The sequence below is a fragment of the Pseudophryne corroboree genome, chromosome 6 (assembly GCF_028390025.1).
Source record: "Pseudophryne corroboree isolate aPseCor3 chromosome 6, aPseCor3.hap2, whole genome shotgun sequence".
NCBI lineage: Eukaryota > Metazoa > Chordata > Amphibia > Anura > Myobatrachidae > Pseudophryne > Pseudophryne corroboree.
In genome coordinates this window covers 377,854,426-377,877,826 of record NC_086449.1, presented here as the reverse complement: position 1 = coordinate 377,877,826, position 23,401 = coordinate 377,854,426, and the positions used below count along the sequence as shown (strand labels likewise).

Sequence of the window (23,401 nt, the reverse complement as noted above, 5' to 3'; positions counted from 1 at the left end):
AGGACCATGGGGATTATACCAAAGCTCCCAAACGGGCGGGAGAGTGCGGATGACTCTGCAGCACCGAATGAGAGAACTCCAGGTCCTCCTTTGCCAGGGTATCAAATTTGTAAAATTTTACAAACGTGTTCTCCCCCGACCACGTAGCTGCTCGGCAGAGTTGTAATGCCGAGACCCCTCGGGCAGCCGCCCAAGATGAGCCCACCTTCCTTGTGGAGTGGGCTTTTACAGTTTTAGGCTGTGGCAGGCCTGCCACAGAATGTGCAAGTTGAATTGTGTTACAAATCCAACGAGCAATCGACTGCTTAGAAGCAGGTGCGCCCAACTTGTTGGGTGCATACCATATAAACAGCGAGTCAGATTTTCTGACTCCAGCCGTCCTTGCAATGTATATTTTTAAGGCTCTGACAACGTCCAACAACTTGGAGTCCTCCAAGTCGCTAGTGGCCGCAGGCACCACAATAGGTTGGTTCAGATGAAATGCCGATACCACTTTAGGGAGAAAATGCGGACGAGTCCGCAGTTCTGCCCTATCCGAATGGAAGATTAGATAAGGACTTTTATAAGATAAAGCCGCCAATTCAGATACTCTCCTGGCAGAGGCCAGGGCTAGTAACATAGTCACTTTCAATGTGAGATATTTCAAATCCACCTTTTTCAATGGTTCAAACCAATGGGATTTGAGGAAATCTAAAACTACATTTAGATCCCACGGTGCCACCGGAGGCACCACAGGAGGCTGTATATGCAGTACTCCCTTGACAAAAGTCTGGACCTCAGGGACAGAGGCCAATTCTTTTTGGAAGAATATTGACAGGGCCGAAATTTGAACCTTAATGGATCCCAATTTGAGACCCATAGATAATCCTGATTGCAGGAAATGTAGGAAACGACCCAGTTGGAATTCCTCCGTCGGAACCCTCCGATCCTCGCACCACGCTACATATTTTCGCCAAATGCGGTGATAATGTTTCACGGTGACTTCCTTCCGTGCCTTAATCAAGGTAGGAATGACTTCTTCTGGAATGCCTTTCCCTTTTAGGATCTGGCGTTCAACCGCCATGCCGTCAAACGCAGCCGCGGTAAGTCTTGAAAAAGACAGGGACCCTGCTGTAGCAGGTCCCTTCTCAGAGGTAGAGGCCACGGTTCGTCCGTGAGCATCTCTTGAAGTTCCGGATACCAAGTCCTTCTCGGCCAATCCGGAACCACTAGTATTGTTCTTACTCTTCTTTGCCGTATGATCTTCAATACCTTTGGTATGAGCGGCAGAGGAGGAAACACATACACTGACTGGTACACCCAAGGAGTTACCAGTGCGTCCACAGCTATTGCCTGTGGATCTCTTGACCTGGCGCAATATTTGTCCAGTTTCTTGTTGAGGCGAGACGCCATCATGTCTACAATTGGTCTTTCCCAACGGTCTATTAACATGTTGAAGACTTCTGGATGTAGACCCCACTCTCCCGGATGAAGATCGTGTCTGCTGAGGAAGTCTGCTTCCCAGTTGTCCACGCCCGGGATGAACACTGCTGACAGTGCTATCACGTGATTCTCCGCCCAGCGAAGAATCTTGGCAGCTTCTGCCATTGCACTCCTGCTTCTTGTGCCGCCCTGCCTGTTTACCTGGGCGACCGCCGTGATGTTGTCCGACTGAATCAACACCGGCTTTCCTTGCAGGAGAAGTTCCGCCTGGCTTAGAGCATTGTAGATTGCTCTTAGTTCCAGAATGTTTATGTGAAGAGACTTTTCCAGACTCGTCCATACTCCCTGGAAGTTTCTTCCTTGTGTGACTGCTCCCCAGCCTCTCAGGCTGGCGTCCGTGGTCACCAGGATCCAATCCTGAATGCCGAATCTGCGGCCTTCTAATAGGTGAGCCTTCTGCAACCACCACAGAAGTGACACCCTTGTCTTTGGTGACAGGGTTATTCGCAGGTGCATCTGCAGATGCGACCCTGACCATTTGTCCAACAGATCCCTTTGGAATATTCTTGCATGGAATCTGCCGAATGGAATTGCTTCGTAAGAAGCCACCATTTTTCCCAGGACTCTTGTGCATTGATGTACTGACACTTTTCCTGGTTTTAGGAGGTTCCTGACCAGATCGGATAACTCCTTGGCTTTTTCCTCTGGAAGGAAAACCTTTTTCTGAACCGTGTCCAGAATCATTCCTAGGAACAGCAGACGAGTTGTCGGGATTAAATGGGATTTTGGAATATTCAGAATCCACCCGTGTTGTCTTAGCACCTCTTGAGATAGTGCTAAAGCTGTCTCCAGCTGTTCTCTGGACCTTGCCCTTATTAGGAGATCGTCCAAGTATGGGATAACTAATACGCCTTTTCTTCGAAGAAGAATCATCATCTCGGCCATTACCTTGGTAAAGACCCGAGGCGCCGTGGACAATCCGAACGGCAGCGTCTGAAACTGATAGTGACAGTTTTGAACAATGAACCTGAGGTACCCCTGGTGTGCGGGGTAAATCGGAACGTGTAGATACGCATCCTTGATGTCCAAGGATACCATAAAGTCCCCTTCTTCCAGGTTCGCTATCACTGCTCTGAGTGACTCCATCTTGAACTTGAACTTTTTTATGTAGAGGTTCAAGGACTTCAGATTTAGAATAGGCCTTACCGAGCCATCCGGCTTCGGTACCACAAATAGAGTGGAATAATACCCCTTTCCTTGTTGTAATAGGGGTACTTTGACTATCACCTGCTGAGCGTACAGCTTGTGAATGGCTTCCAACACCCTCTCCCTTTCGGAAGAGACGGTTGGTAAAGCAGACTTCAGGAAACGATGAGGAGGATCCGTCTCTAATTCCAACCTGTACCCCTGAGATATTATCTGCAGGATCCAGGGGTCTACCTGCGAGTGAGCCCACTGCGCGCTGTAATTTTTGAGACGGCCCCCCACTGTCCCCGAGTCCGCTTGAGAGGCCCCAGCGTCATGCTGAGGTTTTTGCAGGAGCCGGGGAGGGCTTCTGTTCCTGGGAAGGAGCTGCCTGTTGGTGTCTCTTCCCTCTTCCTCTGCCTCGTGGCAGGTACGACAAGCCCTTTGCTCTCTTATTTTTGTAGGAGCGAAAAGGCTGCGGTTGAAAGGTCGGTGCCTTTCTCTGTTGGGGAGTGACTTGAGGTAAAAAAGTGGATTTCCCGGCAGTAGCCGTGGCCACCAAGTCTGATAGACCAACTCCAAATAACTCCTCCCCTTTATACGGCAAAACCTCCATGTGACGTTTTGAATCCGCATCGCCTGTCCACTGTCGTGTCCATAAGGCTCTTCTGGCTGAAATGGACATAGCACTCATCCGAGATGCCAGTGTGCAAATATCCCTCTGTGCATCACGCATATAGATAAATGCATCCTTTATTTGTTCTAACGACAGTAAAACATTGTCCCTATCTAGGGTATCAATATTTTCAATCAGGGATTCTGACCAAACTACTCCAGCACTGCACATCCAGGCAGTTGCTATAGCTGGTCGTAGTATAACACCTGCATGTGTGTATATATTCTTTTGAATAACTTCCATCTTTCTATCTGATGGATCCTTAAGTGCGGCCGTCTCAGGAGAGGGTAACGCCACTTGTTTGGATAAGCGTGTGAGCGCCTTGTCCACCTTAGGGGGTGTTTCCCAGCGCGCCCTAACCTCTGGCGGGAAAGGGTATAATGCCAATAACTTTTTTGAAATTATCAACTTTTTATCAGGAGCAACCCACGCTTCATCACACACGTCATTTAATTCTTCTGATTCAGGAAAAACTGTTTGTAGTTTTTTCACACCATACATAATACCCTGTTTTACGGTATCTGTAGTATCAGCTAAATGTAACGTCTCCTTCATTGCCAAAATCATATAACGTGTGGCCCTACTGGAAAATACGTTTGAATTTCTACCGTCGTCACTGGAATCAGTGCCCGTGTCTGGGTCTGTGTCGACCGACTGAGGCAAAGGGCGTTTTACAGCCCCTGACGGTGTTTGAGGCGCCTGGACAGGCATTAATTGATTGTCCGGCCGCCTCATGTCCTCAACTGACTGTTTAAGGGAAGATAAACCATCACGTAATTCCACAAATAAAGGCATCCATTCTGGTGTCGACCCCCTGGGGGGTGACATCTGCATATTTGGCAATTGCTCCGCCTCCACACCAATATCGTCCTCATACATGTCGACACCACGTACCGACACACACCGCAAACTCACAGGGAATGCTCTAATGAAGACAGGACCCACTAGCCCTTTTGGGGAGACAGAGGGAGAGTCTGCCAGCACACACCACAAAGCGCTATATATACAAGGGATATCCTTATATTAAGTGCTCCCTTATAGCTGCTTTAATATATATATATATAGCCATTAATGTGCCCCCCCTCTCTGTTTTACCCTGTTTCTGTAGTGCAGTGCAGGGGAGAGACCTGGGAGCCGTTCTGACCAGCGGAGCTGTGACAGAAAATGGCGCCGTGTGCTGAGGAGATAGGCCCCGCCCCTTTTTCGGCGGGTTCTTCTCCCGCTATTTTTCCAGTCAGGCAGGGGTTAAATATCTCCATATAGCCCCTATGGGCTATATGTGAGGTATTTTTAGCCTTGTATAGGGTTTATATTTGCCTCTCAGAGCGCCCCCCCCCAGCGCTCTGCACCCTCAGTGACTGCCCAGTGAAGTGTGCTGAGAGGAAAATGGCGCACAGCTGCAGTGCTGTGCGCTACCTTATGAAGACTGAGGAGTCTTCAGCCGCCGGTTTCCGGACCTCTTCACGCTTCAGCATCTGCAAGGGGGTCGGCGGCGCGGCTCCGGGACCGGACTCCACGGCTGGGCCTGTGTTCGATCCCTCTGGAGCTAATGGTGTCCAGTAGCCAAGCAGCAAATCCACTCTGCATGCAGGTGAGTTTACTACTTTCCCCCTAAGTCCCACGTTGCAGTGATCCTGTTGCCAGCAGGACTCACTGTAAAGAAAAAAAAAAAAACCTAAACTAAACTTTCTCTAAGCAGCTCTTTAGGAGAGCCACCTAGATTGCACCCTTCTCGTTCGGGCACAAAATCTAACTGGAGTCTGGAGGAGGGTCATAGGGGGAGGAGCCAGTGCACACCACCTGACCTAGTAAAGCTTTACTTTTTGTGCCCTGTCTCCTGCGGAGCCGCTATTCCCCATGGTCCTTTCAGGAACCCCAGCATCCACTTAGGACGATAGAGAAATAATATTCTGAGTGTGCAGATAACAAGTTTTTGTCTAAACCAGTGCTATCCTGATTACATGGAATAGGATCACCCTGAGTGGACATATTCTCTGCAGCATATGACACAGAGACCCTAGACATTGCTTAATGGAGACCAAAGACACTCCACACACACACACACACACACACACACACACAGTGAGAGCAGACAGAGTTTCCCCCCCAAGAATGGCAAGAGAGACACAGAGATTGGAGCCAACCAACACACAGCGCTTTTAACACAAACGGAGACACCTTATCAGCGCTGACTGTGCACCTTAATAGGTTACACAGTCGTTTTGCAGCCTCCCCCCCTTCTACAACCCGCTGGTACCATGAGAGATAGCTGGAGTTGTTGTGGAGGAACTTGCTTCTTCCTGGACAGCGCTGTGCAGGCAGGAAGATGGCGCTGAACGCTGCTGGGTCCGCTCTGAGGAGAAACTCCGCCCCCATAATGACGCTGTCATCCCGCACTTCATAAGATTATACTGGCATGAGGTTTGATGCTGGCTGAGATCCTGGGACCCCGGCAGGCTGTGTGAGCAGTGTAGGGTGTAGGCGCTGGCTCAGGGTGCCCCTCACAGCGCCGCACAATGTACCGCTGAGCCTCCTGGGGAGCAGTTAATACTGCGCTCCTACCCTGATGCCGCCATCTTCACACCAGCCCCCCGCTTGCTAGGAGGGGTGGGGGGGGGGGGGGTCGGTGTCTCACTCGCCACTATCTTTAGCTCTGCAAGGGGGTGGCGGCATGCTGCTGGGGTGAGCGATCCCCTGTGGCGGGGAACAATCTATCCCCTCTGCAGCTCAGTGTCCAGTCAGCGGAGACAGTTGCTCAAACTCCGCAGGGCGGACACTACTCTTCCCCTAAGTCCGTCGCTGCAGGGAGGCTGTTGCCAGCAGCCTCCCTGTAAGACAATAAACTCTCAAAAATAACTTTTTCTAAGGAAACTCTGGAGAGCTCCACTAGCTGTTACTGGCTCCTCCAGGCACAGATTCTAAACAGAGTCTGGTAGGAGGGGCATAGAGAGAGGACCAAGCCCACACTCTCAAACTCTTAAAGTGCCAATGGCTCCTGGTGGACCCGTCTATACCCCATGGTACTAATGTGGACCCCAGCATCCTCTAGGAGAAAACAACAAACAGAAAAATAAATGCAGAAAACTCTTCAGGAGCTTCCATAAGCGTGACCGGCTCCTCCGGGCACATTTTCTAAACGGAGTATGGCAGGACGGGTATAGAGGGAGGAGCCAGCACACACTATCAAATTCTTAAAGTGCCCATGGATCCTAGTGGACCTATCTATACCCATGGTACTAAATGGAATCCCAGTATCCTCTAGGACTTAAGAGGAAAAAAAAAAAATTATACAACGCCATCAGAGCCCTCCTCCACACAGATTTTGTCACACACACACACACACACACACACACACACACACACACACACACACACTCTACAGCAGCCATGCACAGCCGCTCCCTGTCACATTATTCTAAAGTAAACTGTACTAGATACAGGATAGCTGGAACCTGATTGTTTGATACGTGCAACAACTCCACTACTCCTTTGTAAAAGATTTCAGAAATGTACTGCTTAGGGTTTGCGAGTCTCCTTTTTTGGCAATCTTTATTCAAAGAACTTTCTTCTACAAAAATATTTTCTTGCTACCCCCATAAAGCGCAGAGTGATGAGTAGCCCAGACTATTGTTTTTTTATTGGACAGATTCTCTCATCTATGCCGTGAAAGACCTGGCAGAGCTGCCAGAAGGTCTCCCTCACACCACAAACAAATAATTCTACAATCAGTTTTTTGCTTGCAATCAAAAGCTTTAGGAGGTGGTGCTTTTTTGACATAATAAAATATTTTGCATACATCAATGTTCAAATAATGTCATTTTGATTTCATAATAAAGACAATGCAAAACAGTGGTTAATAGTTTGTATAGCCACTGTATACACAAACCAAAGGACATAATAAGCATAGTACTCCATTCTATTACATGCTAAAACACTTAAAAAATAAGATTTAAATAGGAAATAATCTGTAAGCACTGACAGTTATAGGCCCTACACACTGGGCGATAATACTCAAAGATATGAACGATCTCGTTCATTAACGAACGAGATACCGTTCATATCTTTGAGTGTGGAGGCTCCAGCGATGAAAGATGCGCGGCCCCGCGCTCGTTCATCGCTGGTGCCCCGTCGCCTGTGCATGCAGGCCAATATGGACGATTTCATCCATATTAGCCTGCACTTCTATGGAGCCGGGTGACGGGGAAAGTGAAGAAACTTCACTCCCCCCGTCACTGCCCCTCCGCCGCCGGGTCGCCCGTATCCACCGTCAGGAAGCTCGGCGGCGGATCGCTCAATGTGTAGGGCCCTTAAGTCAACCTAAATAAAATATCATCAATACCCGATCTGTGAAGATCTAATCATTTAAACCTTAAAACCTGCAATATCACTACTCAAGAAGAGAGCAGTAGGAGAACACGAGCTGACAGACATCCGACAAGGAAGAACAGAAAAGTCACTAAGCAGCATTGGGACACAAATTGCTGGAACAAAGGCCGGCTACACAAAGAACTACTGTGCTGCATTCCTTGCCACTAGTTTACTTACTTCTCTTAATCTCTTCAATCTTTTCCAAATACTTGGTCATGCTGTTACCTGAAAAGAGAGACACTGCATTACTGAGCTTAGTCTCTGACAAGCTGTTTCATAAAGACAGCTGACAATGATGTCATAAACCAACTCATTACTACTAGACAGTTGTGACAATGATATAGCCCTGGTTCAAGCAGGGACATCTTATTAATGCTTGTCCTGATATGGACCTAAAAGTAGTAACTGTGTACATGTAGTTCTACAAGACAAAAATGATTTTAAAGAAGCACCATCCGTAGACCAAAGGTGCAATATTTGTAAAAAAATAGGATTTTGATAACCTACCGGTAAATTCTTTTCTCCTAGTCCGTAGAGGATGCTGGGGACGACATCAAGACCATGGGGTATAGACGGGATCCGCAGGAGACATGGGTACGCCAAAGACTTTTCATTGGGTGTGAACTGGCTCCTCCCCCTATGCCCCTCCTCCAGACCTCAGTTGTAGGAACTGTGCCCAGGGAGACTGACATTTCGAGGAAAGGAATTACTTAACTAGTGGTGAAATATCTACCAACTCACACCCTCAACCATGCCGCACACATAGCATTCAACATAACACACGCCAACAGGCACAAACTAATTGCAGCCACATGCTGAAACCAAGATAACACAACTTGTGTAACTGTAATAACTAAACTGCAGGTAAAGTACGCACTGGGACGGGCGCCCAGCATCCTTTATGAACTAGGATAAAAGGATTTACCGGTAGGTTATCAAAATCCTATTTTCTCATACGTCCTAGAGGATGCTGGGGACGACATCAAGACCATGGGGTCTATACCAAAGCTCAAGTACGGGCGGGAGAGTGCGGATGACCCTGCAGCACCGATTGACCAAACTTTAGGTCCTCATCGGCCAAGGTGTCAAACTTGTAGAACTTAGCAAATGTGTTTGACCCTGACCAAGTAGCTGCTCGGCAAAGTTGTAATGCCGAGACCCCCCGGGCAGCCGCCCAGGATGACCCCACCTTCCTAGTGGAGTGGGCCTTTACAGACGTCAGTAACGGCAATCCAGCCGTAGTATGAGCTTGCTGAATCGTATTTCTAATCCAACGTGCAATAGTCTGCTTGGAAGCAGGACAGCCAATCTTGTTGTGATCATACAGGACAAACAGAGCCTCTGTTTTCCGTATACGAGCTGTTCTAGCAACATAGATTTTCAAAGCTCTAACCACACCTAGAGACTTTGAATCAGTGAATGTGTTAGTAACTACTGGCACCACAATAGGTTCGTTTATGTGAAAATCAGAAAACCACCTTAGGAATAAAAAATGTTGTCGAGTTCGCAACTCTGCCCTATCTTCATGGAAAATCAGGTAAGGGCTCTTGTGAGACAAGGCCCCCAATTCAGACACCCGCCGCGCGGATGCCAATGCCAAAAGCATCACCACTTTCCAAGTGAGAAACTTCAACTCTATCTTTTGTAGAGGCTCAAACCAATCCGATTAAAGGAACTGCAATACCACGTTAAGGTCCCATTGTGCCACTGGAGGCACGAATGGAGGCTGGATGTGCAGAACCCCTTTCACAAAGGTCTGAACCTCTGGAAGAGAGGCCAATTGTTTTTGGAAGAACACTGACAAGGCCGAAATCTGGACCTTGATTGATCCCAATCGTAGGCCCGCCTCCACACCATCCTGCAAAAAATGGAAAAAATGTCCTAAGTGAAACTCTTCCGAAGGAGCCTTCTTGGATTCACACCAAGACACATATTTTCTCCAAATACAGTGGTAATGTTTTGACGTTACTCCCTTTCTGGCCTGAATAAGGCTGGGGATGACCTCCTTAGGAATACCCTTCCTGGCTAGGATACGGAGCTCAACAGCCATGCCGTCAAACGTAGCCGCGTTAAGTCTTGGTACACACACGGCCCCTGCTGCAGCAGGTCCTCCCGAGGAGGAAGAGGCTGAGGATCTCCTATGAGTAACTGGTGAAGATCTGGGTACCAAGCCCTTCTTGGCAGTCTGGGGCAATGAAGATTTCTCGAACCCTTATCTTTCTTATGATCCTGAGTACTTTTGGGATCAGCGGAAGTGGAGGGAAAACATACACTGACGGAAACACCCACTGGGTCACCAGTGCATCCACTGCTACTGCTTGAGGGTCTCTCGACCTGGAACAGTATCTCTGAAGCTTCTTGTTGAGACGAGATGCCATCATGTCTATTTGAGGAAATCCCCAAAGACTTGTCACCTCTGCAAAGACTTCTTGGTGGAGGCCCCACTCTCCTGGATGGAGATCGTGTCTGCTGAGGAAGTCTGCTTCCCAGTTGTCTACTCCCGGAATGAAAATTGCCGACAGAGCTTGTAGATGTTTTTCTGCCCAGCGGAGGATTTTTGTCGCCTCTGCCATTGGCACTCTGCTTTTCGTTCCGCCCTGCCTGTTTATGTATGCGACTACTGTTACAGTGTCCGCCTGGATCTGCACGGGACGGTCTTGAAGAAGATGTACCGCTTGTTGAAGGCCGTTGTAAATGGCTGTTAGCTCCAGAACATTTATGTGAAGGCAGGCTTCCTGTTGTGACCAACGTCCCTGGAAGTTTTCTCCCTGAGAGACTGCTCCCCAGCCTCGGAGACTTGCATTCGTGGTTACTAAGACCCAGTCCTGAATCCCGAACCTGCGTCCCTCTAGCAGGTGAGAGCTGTGCAACCACCACAGGAGCGAAATCCTGGTTTTTGACGACAGGATTATCTTTCTGTGCATGTGTAGTTGTGACCCCGACCATTTGTCCAACAGGTCCCACTGGAATACTCTGGCATGGAACCTGCCAAACTGTATGGCCGCGTAGGCCGCCACCATCTTCCCCAACAACCGAATGCACTGATGGATCGACACACTTGATGGTTTCAATAATAAGATTTTACTCACCGGTAAATCTATTTCTCGTAGTCCGTAGTGGATGCTGGGACTCCGTAAGGACCATGGGGAATAGCGTCTCCGCAGGAGACTGGGCACAACTAAAGAAAGCTTTAGGACTACCTGGTGTGCACTGGCTCCTCCCACTATGACCCTCCTCCAGACCTCAGTTAGGATACTGTGCCCGGAAGAGCTGACACAATAGGAAAAGGATTTTGAATCCCGGGTAAGACTCATACCAGCCACACCAATCACACCGTATAACTCGTGAAATTATACCCAGTTAACAGTATGAAATATAACTGAGCCTCACTACAGATGGCTCATAACAATAACCCTTTAGTTAGGCAATAACTATATACAAGTATTGCAGACAATCCGCACTTGGGATGGGCGCCCAGCATCCACTACGGACTACGAGAAATCGATTTACCGGTGAGTAAAATCTTATTTTCTCTGACATCCTAAGTGGATGCTGGGTACTCCGTAAGGACCATGGGGATTATACCAAAGCTCCCAAACGGGCGGGAGAGTGCGGATGACTCTGCAGCACCGAATGGGCAAACTCTAGGTCCTCCTCAGCCAGGGTGTCAAACTTGTAGAATTTAGCAAATGTGTTTGACCCCGACCAAGTAGCTGCTCGGCAAAGTTGTAAAGCCGAGACCCCTCGGGCAGCCGCCCAAGAAGAGCCCACCTTCCTCGTGGAATGGGCTTTCACTGATTTAGGATGCGGCAGTCCAGCCGCAGAATGTGCAAGCTGAATCGTACTACAGATCCAGCGAGCAATAGTCTGCTTTGAAGCAGGAGCACCCAGCTTGTTGGGTGCATACAGGATAAATAGCGAGTCAGTTTTCCTGACTCCAGCCGTCCTGGAAACACATATTTTCAGGGCCCTGACTACGTCCAGTAACTTGGAGTCCTCCAAGTCCCACGTAGCCGCAGGCACCACAATAGGTTGGTTCACATGAAAAGCTGATACCACCTTAGGAAGGAATTGGGAACGAGTCCTCAATACCGCCCTATCCATATGAAAATCAGATAAGGGCTTTTGCATGACAAAGCCGCCAATTCTGATACATGCCTGGCCGACGCCAAGGCCAACAGTATGACCACTTTCCACGTGAGGTATTTTAGCTCTACGGATTTAAGTGGCTCAACCCAATGCGACTTCAGGAAATCCAACGGTGCCACTAGAGGCACAAACGGGGGCTGAATATGCAGCACTCCCTTAACAGGCTTAGACAGTGAAGCCAGTTCTTTTTGGAAGAAAATGTACAGAGCCGAAATCTGGACCTTAATGGAACCCAATTTTAGGCCCGTAGTCACTCCTGACTGTAGGAAGTGTAGAAATCGACCCAGTTGAAATTCCTCCGTTGGGCCTTCCTGGCCTCACACTAAGCAACAGATTTTTGCCATATTCGGTGATAATATTTTGCGATCACATCTTTCCTAGCCTTAATCAGCGTAGGAATGACTTCCTCCGGAATGCCTTTTTCCTTTAGGATCCGGTGTTCAACCGCCATGCCGTCAAACACAGCCGTGGTAAGCCTTGGAACAGGTAGGGCCCCTGCTGCAGCAGGTCCTGTCTGAGCGGCAGAGGCCATGGGTCCTCTGAGATCATTTCTTGGAGTTCTGGGTACCAAACTCTTCTTGGCCAATCCGGAACCACGAGTATAGTTCTTACTCCACTCCTTAGTAGTATTCTCAGTACCTTGGGTATGAGAGGCAAAGGAAGGAACACATATACCGACTGGTACACCCACGGTGTTACCAGAGCGTCCACAGCTATCGCCTGAGGGTCCCTTGACCTGGCGCAATATCTTTTTAGCTTTTTGTTGAGGCGGGACGCCGTCCTGTCCACCTGTGGCCTTTCCCAATGGTGTACAATCATTTTGAAGACTTCTGGATGAAGTCCCCACTCTCCCGGGTGGAGGTCGTGCCTGCTGAGGAAGTCTGCTTCCCAGTTGTCCACTCTGGGAATGAACACTGCTGACAGTGCTAACACATGATTTTCCGCCCATCGGAAAATCCTTGTGGCTTCTGCCATCACCATCCTGCTTCTTGTGCCGCCCTGCTGGTTTACATGGGCGACCGCCGTGATGAAGCAGGGTCTAGCCTGACTTAGGGCATTGTGAATGGCCCTTAGTCCCAGAATATCTATGTGTAGGGAAGTCTCCTGATTTGACCACAGTCCCTGGACGTTACTTCCCTGTGTGACTGCCCCCCAGCCTCGAAGGCTGGCATCCGTGGTCACCAGGACCCTGTCCTGTATGCCGAATCTGCGGCCCTATAGAAGATGAGCACTCTGCAGCCACCACAACAGCGACACCCTGGCCCTTGGAGACAGGGTTATCAGCCGATGCATCTGAAGATGCGACCCGGACCACTTGTCCAACAGATCCCACTGGAAGATCCTTGCATGGAACCTGCCGAATGGAATTTCTTCGTAAGCAGCTACCATCTTTCCCAGGACTTGCGTGCATTGATGCACCGACACCTGTATTTGTATTAGGAGGTCTCTGACTAAAGATGACAACTCCTTGGCCTTCTCCTCCGGGAGAAACCCTTTTTCCTGTTCTGTGTCCAGAATCATACCCAGGAACAGTAGACGCGTCGTAGGAACCAGCTGCGACTTTGGACTATTCAGAATCCAGCCGTGCTGTTGTAGCACTTCCCGAGATAGTGCTACTCCGACGAACAACTGCTCCCTGGACCTCGCCTTTATAAGGAGATCGTCCAAGTACGGGATAATTATAACTCCCTTTTTTCGAAGGAGTATCATCATTTCGGCCATTACCTTGGTAAATACCCTCGGTGCCGGGGACAGACCAACGGCAACGTCTGGAATTGGTAATGACAGTCCTGTACCACAATTTTGAGGTACTCCTGGTGAGGAGGGTAAATGGGGACATGCAGGTAAGCATCCTTGATGTCCAGTGATACCATGTAATCCCCTTCGTCCAGGCTTGCAATAACCGCCCTGAGCGATTCCATTTTGAACTTGAACCTTCGTATATAAGTGTTAAAGGATTTCAATTTTAGAATGGGTCTCACCGAACCATCTGGTTTCGGTACCACAAACATTGTGGAATAGTAACCCCGGCCTTGTTGAAGGAGGGGTACCTTGATTATCACCTGCTGGAAGTACAGCTTGTGAATTGCCGCCAGCACTACCTCTCCCCGAGGGCCGCAGGCAAGGCTGATTTGAGGTAACGGCGAGGGGGAGTCGCCTCGAACTCCAGCTTGTATCCCTGTGATACTACTTGCAGAACCCAGGGATCCACCTGTGAGCGAGCCCACTGGTCGCTGAAGTTCCCGAGACGCGCCCCCACCGCACCTGGCTCCACTTGTGGAGCCCCAGCGTCATGCGGTGGACTCAGGGGAAGATTTTTGATCCTGGGAACTGGCTGTCTGGTGCAGCTTTTTCCCTCTTCCCTTGTCTCTGTGCAGAAAGGAAGCGCCTTTGACCCGCTTGCTTTTCTGAAGCCGAAAGGACTGTACCTTATAATACGGTGCTTTCTTAGGCTGTGAGGAAACTTGAGGTAAATTTGCTGTGGATACGAGGTCCCAGGGTACCTGGGTTAATTGTCAGAAATGTGTAACACAATTTTCATAGCCGAGATCATGTAACGGATGTTCCTAGTGGATTGTGTATATGTCTCAACCTCGTCGACACTGGAGTCATACTCCGTGTCGACATCTGTGTCTGCCATCTGAGGTAGCGGGTGTTTTTGAGCCCCTGATGGCCTTTGAGACGCCTGGGCAGGCACGGGCTGAGAAGCCGGCTGTCCCACAGCTGTTACGTCATCCAGCCTTTTATGTAAGGAGTTGACACTGTCGGTTAATACCTTCCACCTATCCATCCACTCTGGTGTCGGCCCCCCAGGGGGCGACATCACAATTATCGGCATCTGCTCCGCCTCCACATAACCTTCCTCCTCAAACATGTCGACACAGCCGTACCGACACACCACACACACACACACAGGGAATGCTCTGACTGAGGACAGGACCCCACAAAGTCCTTTGGGGAGACAGAGAGAGAGTATGCCAGCACACACCAGAGCTATATATAATGCAGGGATTAACACTATAACTGAGTGATTTTTTCCCAATAGCTTGTATACATAATATTGTGCCTAAATTTAGTGCCCCCCCTCTCTTTTTAACCCTTTGAGCTTGAAAACTACAGGGGAGAGCCTTGGGAGCTGTCTTCCAGCTGCACTGTGAAGAGAAAATGGCGCCAGTGTGCTGAGGGAGATAGCCCCGCCCCTTTTTCGGCGGACTTTTCTCCCGCTTTTTTTATGGCTTCTGGCAGGGGTATTTATCACATATATAGCCTCTGGGACTATATATTGTGATTTTTTGCCAGCCAAGGTATGAATATTGCTGCTCAGGGCGCACCCCCCCCCAGCGCCCTGCACCCATCAGTGACCGGAGTGTGAGGTGTGCATGAGGAGCAATGGCGCACAGCTGCAGTGCTGTGCGCTACCTTGTTGAAGACCGAAGTCTTCTGCCGCCGATTTCCAGGACCTTCTTCATGCTTCTGGCTCTGTAAGAGGGACAGCGGCGCGGCTCCGGGACCGAACGATCGAGGTCGGGTCCTGTGTTCGATCCCTCTGGAGCTAATGGTGTCCAGTAGCCTAAGAAGCCCAAACTATCTCCAGTCAGGTAGGTTCTCTTCTTCTCCCCTTAGTCCCTCGTAGCAGTGAGTCTGTTGCCAGCAGATCTCACTGAAAATAAAAAAACTAAAATATACTTTCTTTTCTAGGAGCTCAGGAGAGCCCCTAGTGTGCATCCAGCTCAGCCGGGCACAAGATTCTAACTGAGGTCTGGAGGAGGGTCATAGTGGGAGGAGCCAGTGCACACCAGGTAGTCCTAAAGCTTTCTTTAGTTGTGCCCAGTCTCCTGCGGAGCCGCTATTCCCCATGGTCCTTACGGAGTCCCAGCATCCACTTAGGACGTCAGAGAAATCTGTTTTACCATTTTCTGGATTTCCAGAGCCTTTTCCAGCGGAAGAAATACTCTCTGAACTTGTGTCCAGAATCATCCCGAGGAAAGACAACCTTGTTGTCTGTTCCAACTGTGACTTTGGGTAATTTATGATCCACCCGTGTTGTTGGAGTATTGACAGGGAGAGGGATATGTTTTGTAACAACTGCTCCCTGGATCTCGCCTTTATCAGGAGGTCATCCAGATAAGGGATTATATTGACTCCTTTCTGACGAAGGAGGACCATCATCTCCGCCATCACCTTGGTGAATACCCTCGGCGCCATGGAGAGACCGAAAGGTAACGTCTGGAATTGGTAATGGCAATCCTGAATCGCGAATCTCAGATAAGCCTGGTGAGGAGGATAAATGGGAACATGCAGGTAAGCATCCTTTATGTCCACCGACACCAAGTAGTCCCCCTCCTCCAGACTGGCAATCACCGCCCGAAGTAATTCCATCTTGAACTTGAACCTTTTCAGGAAGAAATTCAGATCTTTTAGATTTAAGATCGGTCTGACCGAGCCGTCCGGCTTCGGAAAAACAAAGAGGCTTGAATAAAAACCCCGCCCTTGTTGTGACAACGGTACCAGGACTATGACCTGGTCTTGACATAATTTTTGGATTGCCGCTGTTACTGCTTCTCTCTCTGGCAGAGAAGCTGGCAAGGTCGATTTGAAAAATCGGCATGGGGGAACGTCTTGAAACTCTAGTTTGTATCCCTGGGATACTATTTGCAACACCCAGGGGTCCAGGCCAGACAGAATCCAATCCTGGCTGAAGAGTTTGAGACATGTCCCCACCCGAGCGGCCTCCCGCAAGGGAGTTCCAGCATCATGCTGGGGATTTGGCAGAATTAGGGGTAGACTTTTGCTCATGGGACCCTGGAGCCGGTGTGGCTTCTTTCCCCTTCCCCTTCCTGCAAAGAAGGGGGAACCTCTAGTCTTTTTGTATTTGTTGGGCCGAAAGGACTGCATTTGCCGGTGATAGGTCTTTTTTGCCGGTGCAGGGGGCAAAAATGTTGACTTACCTGCGGTAGCCGCCGAGACTAACGCATCCAGGCCATCGCCAAATAAGGCCTCACCTTTATATGGGAGAGCCTCCATGTTTCTTTTGGAATCTGTATACGCGTTCCACTGGCGAATCCATAAGGCCCGCCTAGCCGATACTGCCATGGTAGCGGCTTGTGAACTCAAGAGTCCAATATCCTTCATTGCTTCCAGCATGTAGGCGGCAGCGTCCTTGATATTCCCTAACTTATCTCATCTTTATCAATCGTGTCAATTTTTGATGATACGCTTTCTGACCATTTTTAAATAGCGCGACTCACCCATGCGCAGGCAATAGTGGGCCTGAGCAGGGTACCATTGGTAACATAAATGGCCGTGCCAGGAGCAGGGAGAATTACCTTCTTTGTCAACCTGGAAAGTGCACTATCTAACACAGGGGGTGACTCCCATTTTTTTCTGTCCTCAGCCGGGAAAGGGTAAGCTATGTGAATCCTTTTGGGAATACGAAATGTTTTATCAGGATTCACCCACATCCCTTCAAACAGTGCATTTAGTTCGTGTGAAGGAGGGAACGTGACTTTGGATTTATTTTCCTTACATAAATAAGCTTTCTCCTGAGGTACAGGAGTGCTTTCTGTAACCTCCAACACGTCCCTTATAGCCACAATCATATATTGTATACTTTTTGCCAATTTATGATCTATCTCTCTGGATTCACTATCGTCGACACAAGAATCAGAATCCGTGTCGGTATCAGTGTTTACAACATTTGCAAATGGTCTCTTATGTGACCCAGAGGGGCCGCCCGCATAAGGAATAACAGCATCCTGAAAAATCACATCTTCCACAGATTTTCTCCAGCATGCAGCCTTAGATTCACACTTATCTAATCTACGGTTAATCAGATGCATACTGTCACGTAGCGCTTTCACCCATGCAGGCTCTTGGTGTGCCGGTAGCGCCACCACATTACAACTCTGTGTCCCTAAAATGGCTTCCTCTGGGGAGGAACTCACTGCCTCAGACATGCCTCACACTTGTACACCACTCACAGACACACTGGGACTTATTTGGGGACAGACCCACAGTAAAATCTGTCAGAGGGACACAGTATAGGAGCAGCCAGCTCACAACCCCAGCGCCTGTATTTAATGTCTGTGAACGCAGAATGCCCACTGACATGCAGCGCTCTTTACACAGTAAAACACATTTGTAAAGCACCCAAATCGCTTTGTGCCCCCCTTATTTACACCCTGAATACTTGTAGTCAGAAGTGGAGGAGGACCAGCTATACCTCTGCAGCCTGAGGAGAGAGAGAGAAAATGGTGCTGAGCAGTGTGCTGGCTGCCTGAGGAAGAAGCTCCGCCCTTTTTACCTCAGAGACTGTTTGTAATATTTATACTGGCGGGGGTAGGGCTGTTCCTGGGCATCTTATGCCCCCTATTAGCCAGTTTATAGAGGTATTTTGCTGCCCAGGGCACCTTCCCCCCCCCCCCACCCTGCAGTGCCTGTGTGTGTGGGCAGCAATGGCGCGCTGCTCTCCCGCCAGCCGCGTCGTACCTCAGCCGTCACTTACTTGACTGAAGTTCAATCTTCTCATACTCACCTGTCTTCTGACTCTGAGGGGGGTGACAGCGTGATGCGGGAGTGAGCATCTAGGCACGGCTAGCGTTCAGTTCCCTTCAGGAGCTAATGGTGTCCTGTCAGCCGTGAAACTCTGAGGAAGTTGGTTCTGCTTCTGCCCCCTCAGTCCCACGAAGCAGGGAGTCTGATGCCAGCAGATCTCCCTGAAAATAAAAAACCTAACATAAGTCTTTTCAGAGAAACTCAATAGAGCTCCTCAGAGTGCATCCAGTCGACCTGGGCACATTTCTAAAACTGAGGTCTGGAGGAGGGGCATAGGGGGAGGAGCCAGTTCACACCCAATGAAAAGTCTTTAGAGTGCCCATGTCTCCTGCGGATCCAGTCTATACCCCATGGTCTTGATGTCTTCCCCAGCACCCTCTAGGACGTATGAGAAATATTTATTAAATCATAAAATATATATCAGCATATAAATATTCACAATATAATATTATAAATATTCACAATATCTACAAACCACCCCCAGCTGGAAATATATATTGCTTGATTCATAAAACAAAAAAGTTAAAAAAGTCAATAGGTTGGTAAGTAACTTTTGGTTGGTTATAGATGAAAGAATTTCTACCACAGCTTTTGGTGAAAAAGTGCTCTTGATTAAAATAAATGAAAAATAAATCAAAAACTTTCCAATCAGACGACACTGTACCTGTATTTGTAATCAATAGGCTTCATATAGCGGACTCCTTTGGATGAATATATAAGCGCTTCCAGAAAAAGTTCTGATAAATGGAACTGTTGGCGCAATAACCCATTTATCAGAACTTTTTCTGGAAGCTTTTATATATTCATCCAAAGGAGTCCGCTATATGAAGCCTATTGATTACAAATACAGGTGCAGTATCGTCCATGATTGGAAAGTTTTTGATTAATTTTTCATTTATTTTTATCAAGAGCGTTTTTCACCAAAAGCTGTGGTAGAAATTATTTTTATCTATAACCAACCAAAAGTTACTTACCAACCTACTGACTTTTTTGTTTTATGAATCAAGCATATATATTTCCAGCTGGGGGTGGTTTGTAAATATTGTGAATATTTATATTATATTGTGAATATTTATATGCTGATATATATTTTATATGATTTAATAAATATTTTTACAAATATTGCACCTTTGCTCTACGGATGGCGCTTCTTTAAAATCCTTTTTTTCTTCAATAATCACTGAGATTCAGCAACTCAATCTAAGCAGCTGCAGTCCGAGGAGCAGGTGCAAGTGATCAGCATTAGCCCACTAATATTTGTGTGGTTGTTCCAAGTGTTTGCAAGTCAATACACTAGCGCCCACCTTTCTTTACTTTTTCTAAAAGACAAGCTAACTCTCCCCTAGTCTCCAAACCTTCAAACGTTCCCTGAGAACTCGCCTCTTCAGGCTAGCTTAACACATTCCAGAACCGCTCACTCAACCTTTATAAGCTTTCCTATCCAGTTGCATCTACACTGTACAGTCCGCACATTTTTTCACATATTTTCTCTCTTTCTTCACTTTCCAACCTCTTGACCCCAGGCCAACATCACTGTGTGACCTTATTACACAGACCACCAAGAACCTTTGCAATCTTGTAACAAGTATGCAATAGATAGGCATTGATACACAAGGATAGGTGCTATTTCCCAGAAGATTGTAAGCTTGCGAGCAGGGCCTTCCTACCTCTATGACTGTTTGTTATTACCCAGTTTTGTTTTATCGTTGTTGTTTCCAACCGTAAAGCACAACGGAATATGCTGCGCTATATAACAAATGGTTAATAAATAAATAAATAAGACAATAGTACAGCATTGGGAAATATATCTCTCTCTCAGTCTTCAGGACCCCACACAGTTCACCCAGCAGGTGCACAGGTGTAGTCATTACTCACGGACACATTTTAAAAGATCCACAGATGATGCTCATTATTTCATTTGTGATTCTGTGAGGAGACCTGGAAAACATGCACTGTGTGGGGTCCTGTGGACAGAGTTTGAGAACCTGTGATACACTGTACATCAATGCTAATCTCTGTGCCACTGTGCTATTCATGGCCACATAGTGCAATGCTTTTGTTGTCATATAGTCAATTTGTCTATGTATTTATCTACATATTTTATTGTGGTGAACCCAAAAAAATATTAACTTTGTCCTAACTGGTAATGTTTGAAAGCAATTGGTTACTGTTGCTAAAATGTCTCACCTCATAGGCCATAAACAGATTCTACTTGACTGAAGAATAGACGTACTATTCTCTGCTATTATCTCTTGTCACATTACAGTCCTATGTTTCCTGCCAAGTGCATTGAGAAATGACATTCTGTGAAACTAAACAGTTGATCTCCTTTAAAATGTCACGTTATGCTTTTACCAGGGCATGAGCGAGCCTTTTTTGCACAACTTGAGCATCCTGCTCTTTACCTGGTCTCAGACCCCATTTTGGACTTCTAATATTCTTCTAGCAAGGGCAGGCATAGCTGTTAACCATCAATGGTAGATGGGTTTGCCATCAATTGCCGAGATCCAATGGTTCGCCACCATCAATGGCATAGAGCCCAGCAATGTTTTTGGTTTTTCCTCTCTACCTGGCGCCATGACACAAAGCTTAGCTCCGCCCCCTGATGGCACATATGAAGCCACATACCCACCTTTGACTGGCCTGCTGCCCTATGAGTAACACAGCAGAGATGACCATTGGTGGGTGAAACCATAGATCCAAGGCTTCTGAGCAGAACATTATACTACCTAAGCCAGCTTGCCTTCTTCCCATAGTGAATCCTGGTGCTCTCTCTTTCCCAGGTAAAGAAACGCACACACTGCCATTCATATAATGTAAAAAACTTAATTCATCAGTCCAGGCCATCTTCTTCCATTGCTTCATGGTACAGTTTTGACTCACATGCCCACCGTAGACATTTTCGACGGTGAACGGGTCAGCATGGCCACTCTGACTGGTCTGTGGTTACGCAGCTAGCTTCGATGCTCTCTGTGTTCAGACACCTTTCTATCATAGGAAAAGGGGGGTGGGCCTGGACTAAACACCATCATTTTAATCATAAGACGTGCTACCATGCTGAGACTTGTTTTTCCATGCAGAAAAAAATTAAGAATTTACTCACCGGTAATTCTATTTCTCGTAGTCCGTAGTGGATGCTGGGTACTCCGTAAGGACCATGGGGTATAGACGGGCTCCGCAGGAGACTGGGCACTCTTAAAAGAAAGATTAGGTACTATATCTGGTGTGCACTGGCTCCTCCCTCTATGCCCCTCCTCCAGACCTCAGTTAGGGAAACTGTGCCCGGAAGAGCTGACATTACTAGGAAAGGATTTGGAATCCAGGGTAAGACTCGTACCAGCCACACCAATCACACCGTACAACTCGTGACAACTATACCCAGTTAACAGTATGAACAATAACTGAGCCTCTCTCAACAGATGGCTCATACAATAACCCTTTAGTTAAGCAATAACTATATACATGTATTGCAGAGAGTCCGCACTTGGGACGGGCTCCCAGCATCCACTACGGACTACGAGAAATAGAATTACCGGTGAGTAAATTCTTATTTTCTCTGACGTCCTAGTGGATGCTGGGTACTCCGTAAGGACCATGGGGATTATACCAAAGCTCCCAAACGGGCGGGAGAGTGCGGATGACTCTGCAGCACCGAATGAGCAAACTCAAGGTCCTCCTCAGCCAGGGTATCAAACTTGTAGAATTTTGCAAAAGTGTTTGAACCCGACCAAGTAGCAGCTCGGCAAAGTTGTAAAGCCGAGACCCCTCGGGCAGCCGCCCAAGAAGAGCCCACCTTCCTCGTGGAATGGGCTTTTACTAATTTAGGATGCGGCAGTCCAGCCGCAGAATGTGCAAGCTGAATCGTGCTACAGATCCAGCGAGCAATAGTCTGCTTTGAAGCAGGAGCACCCAGCTTGTTGGGTGCATGCAGGATAAATAGCGAGTCAGTTTTTCTGACTCTAGCCGTCCTGGAAACAAAGTTTCAGGGCCTGGACTACGTCCAGCAACTTGGAATCCTCCAAGTCCCTAGTAGCCGCAGGCACCACAATAGGTTGGTTCAAATGAAACGATGATACCACCTTAGGGAGAAATTGGGGACGAGTCCTCCATTCTGCCCTTTCCATATGGAAGATCAGATATGGGCTTTTACATGACAAAGCCGCCAACTCTGACACACGCCTAGTCCAAGCTAAGGCCAAAAGCATGACCACTTTCCACGTGAGATATTTTAGCTCCACGGTCTTAAGTGGCTCAAACCAGTGGGATTTTAGGAATCCAACACACGTTAAGATCCCAAGGTGCCACTGGAGGCACAAAAGGGGCTGAATATGCAGCACCCCTGTAACAACGTCCGAACTTCAGGCAGTGAAGCCAGTTCTTTTTGAGAGAAAAAGGGATAGGGCCGAAATCTTGGCCTTTATGGATCCTAATTTTAGGCCCATAGTCACTCCTGACTGTAGGAAGTGCAGGAATCAACCCCCTGGAATTCCTCTGTAGGGCCTTCCCGGCCGCACACCAAGCAACCTATTTTCGCCATATACAGTGAAAAAGTCTTGCTGTCACGTCTTTCCTAGCCTTTATCAGCGTAGGAATAAAACCCCTTTTACACTCGCAGAAAAATCCCGGGATATTGCACGTGAACGCGCATCATCCCGGGATTCTTCTCAGTGTAAATGGGTACAGGGACAATTTCCCGGGACGAGCATCCCGGGATTTCATCCCAGGTCAAAAGCAGGGTTGAACCCGGGACCGTCCCGGGAAGCTGCCAGTGTAAACGGGTATACCGGGTCAAGGCGACCCGGCACCCGTTCTCTTCATAGGAGGAGGCGGTGCTTGGAGAAGATTATCTCCAAGCACCGCCTCTGGGAGACTCGGCGGTGACGTCACTGACCCGGCAATATGCCGGGTCAGCCCGCTAATGTGAAAGGGTCATTCCCGGGAATGTGTCCCGGCAAATATACCGGGACACATTCCCGGGAATGAACTTTCCTGCGAGTGTAAAAGTGGTATAACTGCATCCGGAATGCCCTTTTCCGCTAGGATCCG

At 48.2% G+C, this 23,401-nt stretch overlaps 1 protein-coding gene across 2 annotated transcripts in view; it reads right to left on the bottom strand.

Moving 5' to 3' along the window:
• Positions 1–23,401, bottom strand: part of CEP41 (centrosomal protein 41) — a 209,237-nt gene that overhangs the window by 110,831 nt on the left and 75,005 nt on the right. For both annotated transcript variants that reach the window (XM_063926751.1, XM_063926752.1), the window contains one exon: positions 7,829–7,876. In XM_063926751.1, coding sequence (XP_063782821.1) covers positions 7,829–7,876 — 48 coding nt within the window. The remainder of the gene's footprint in view (positions 1–7,828; positions 7,877–23,401) is intronic.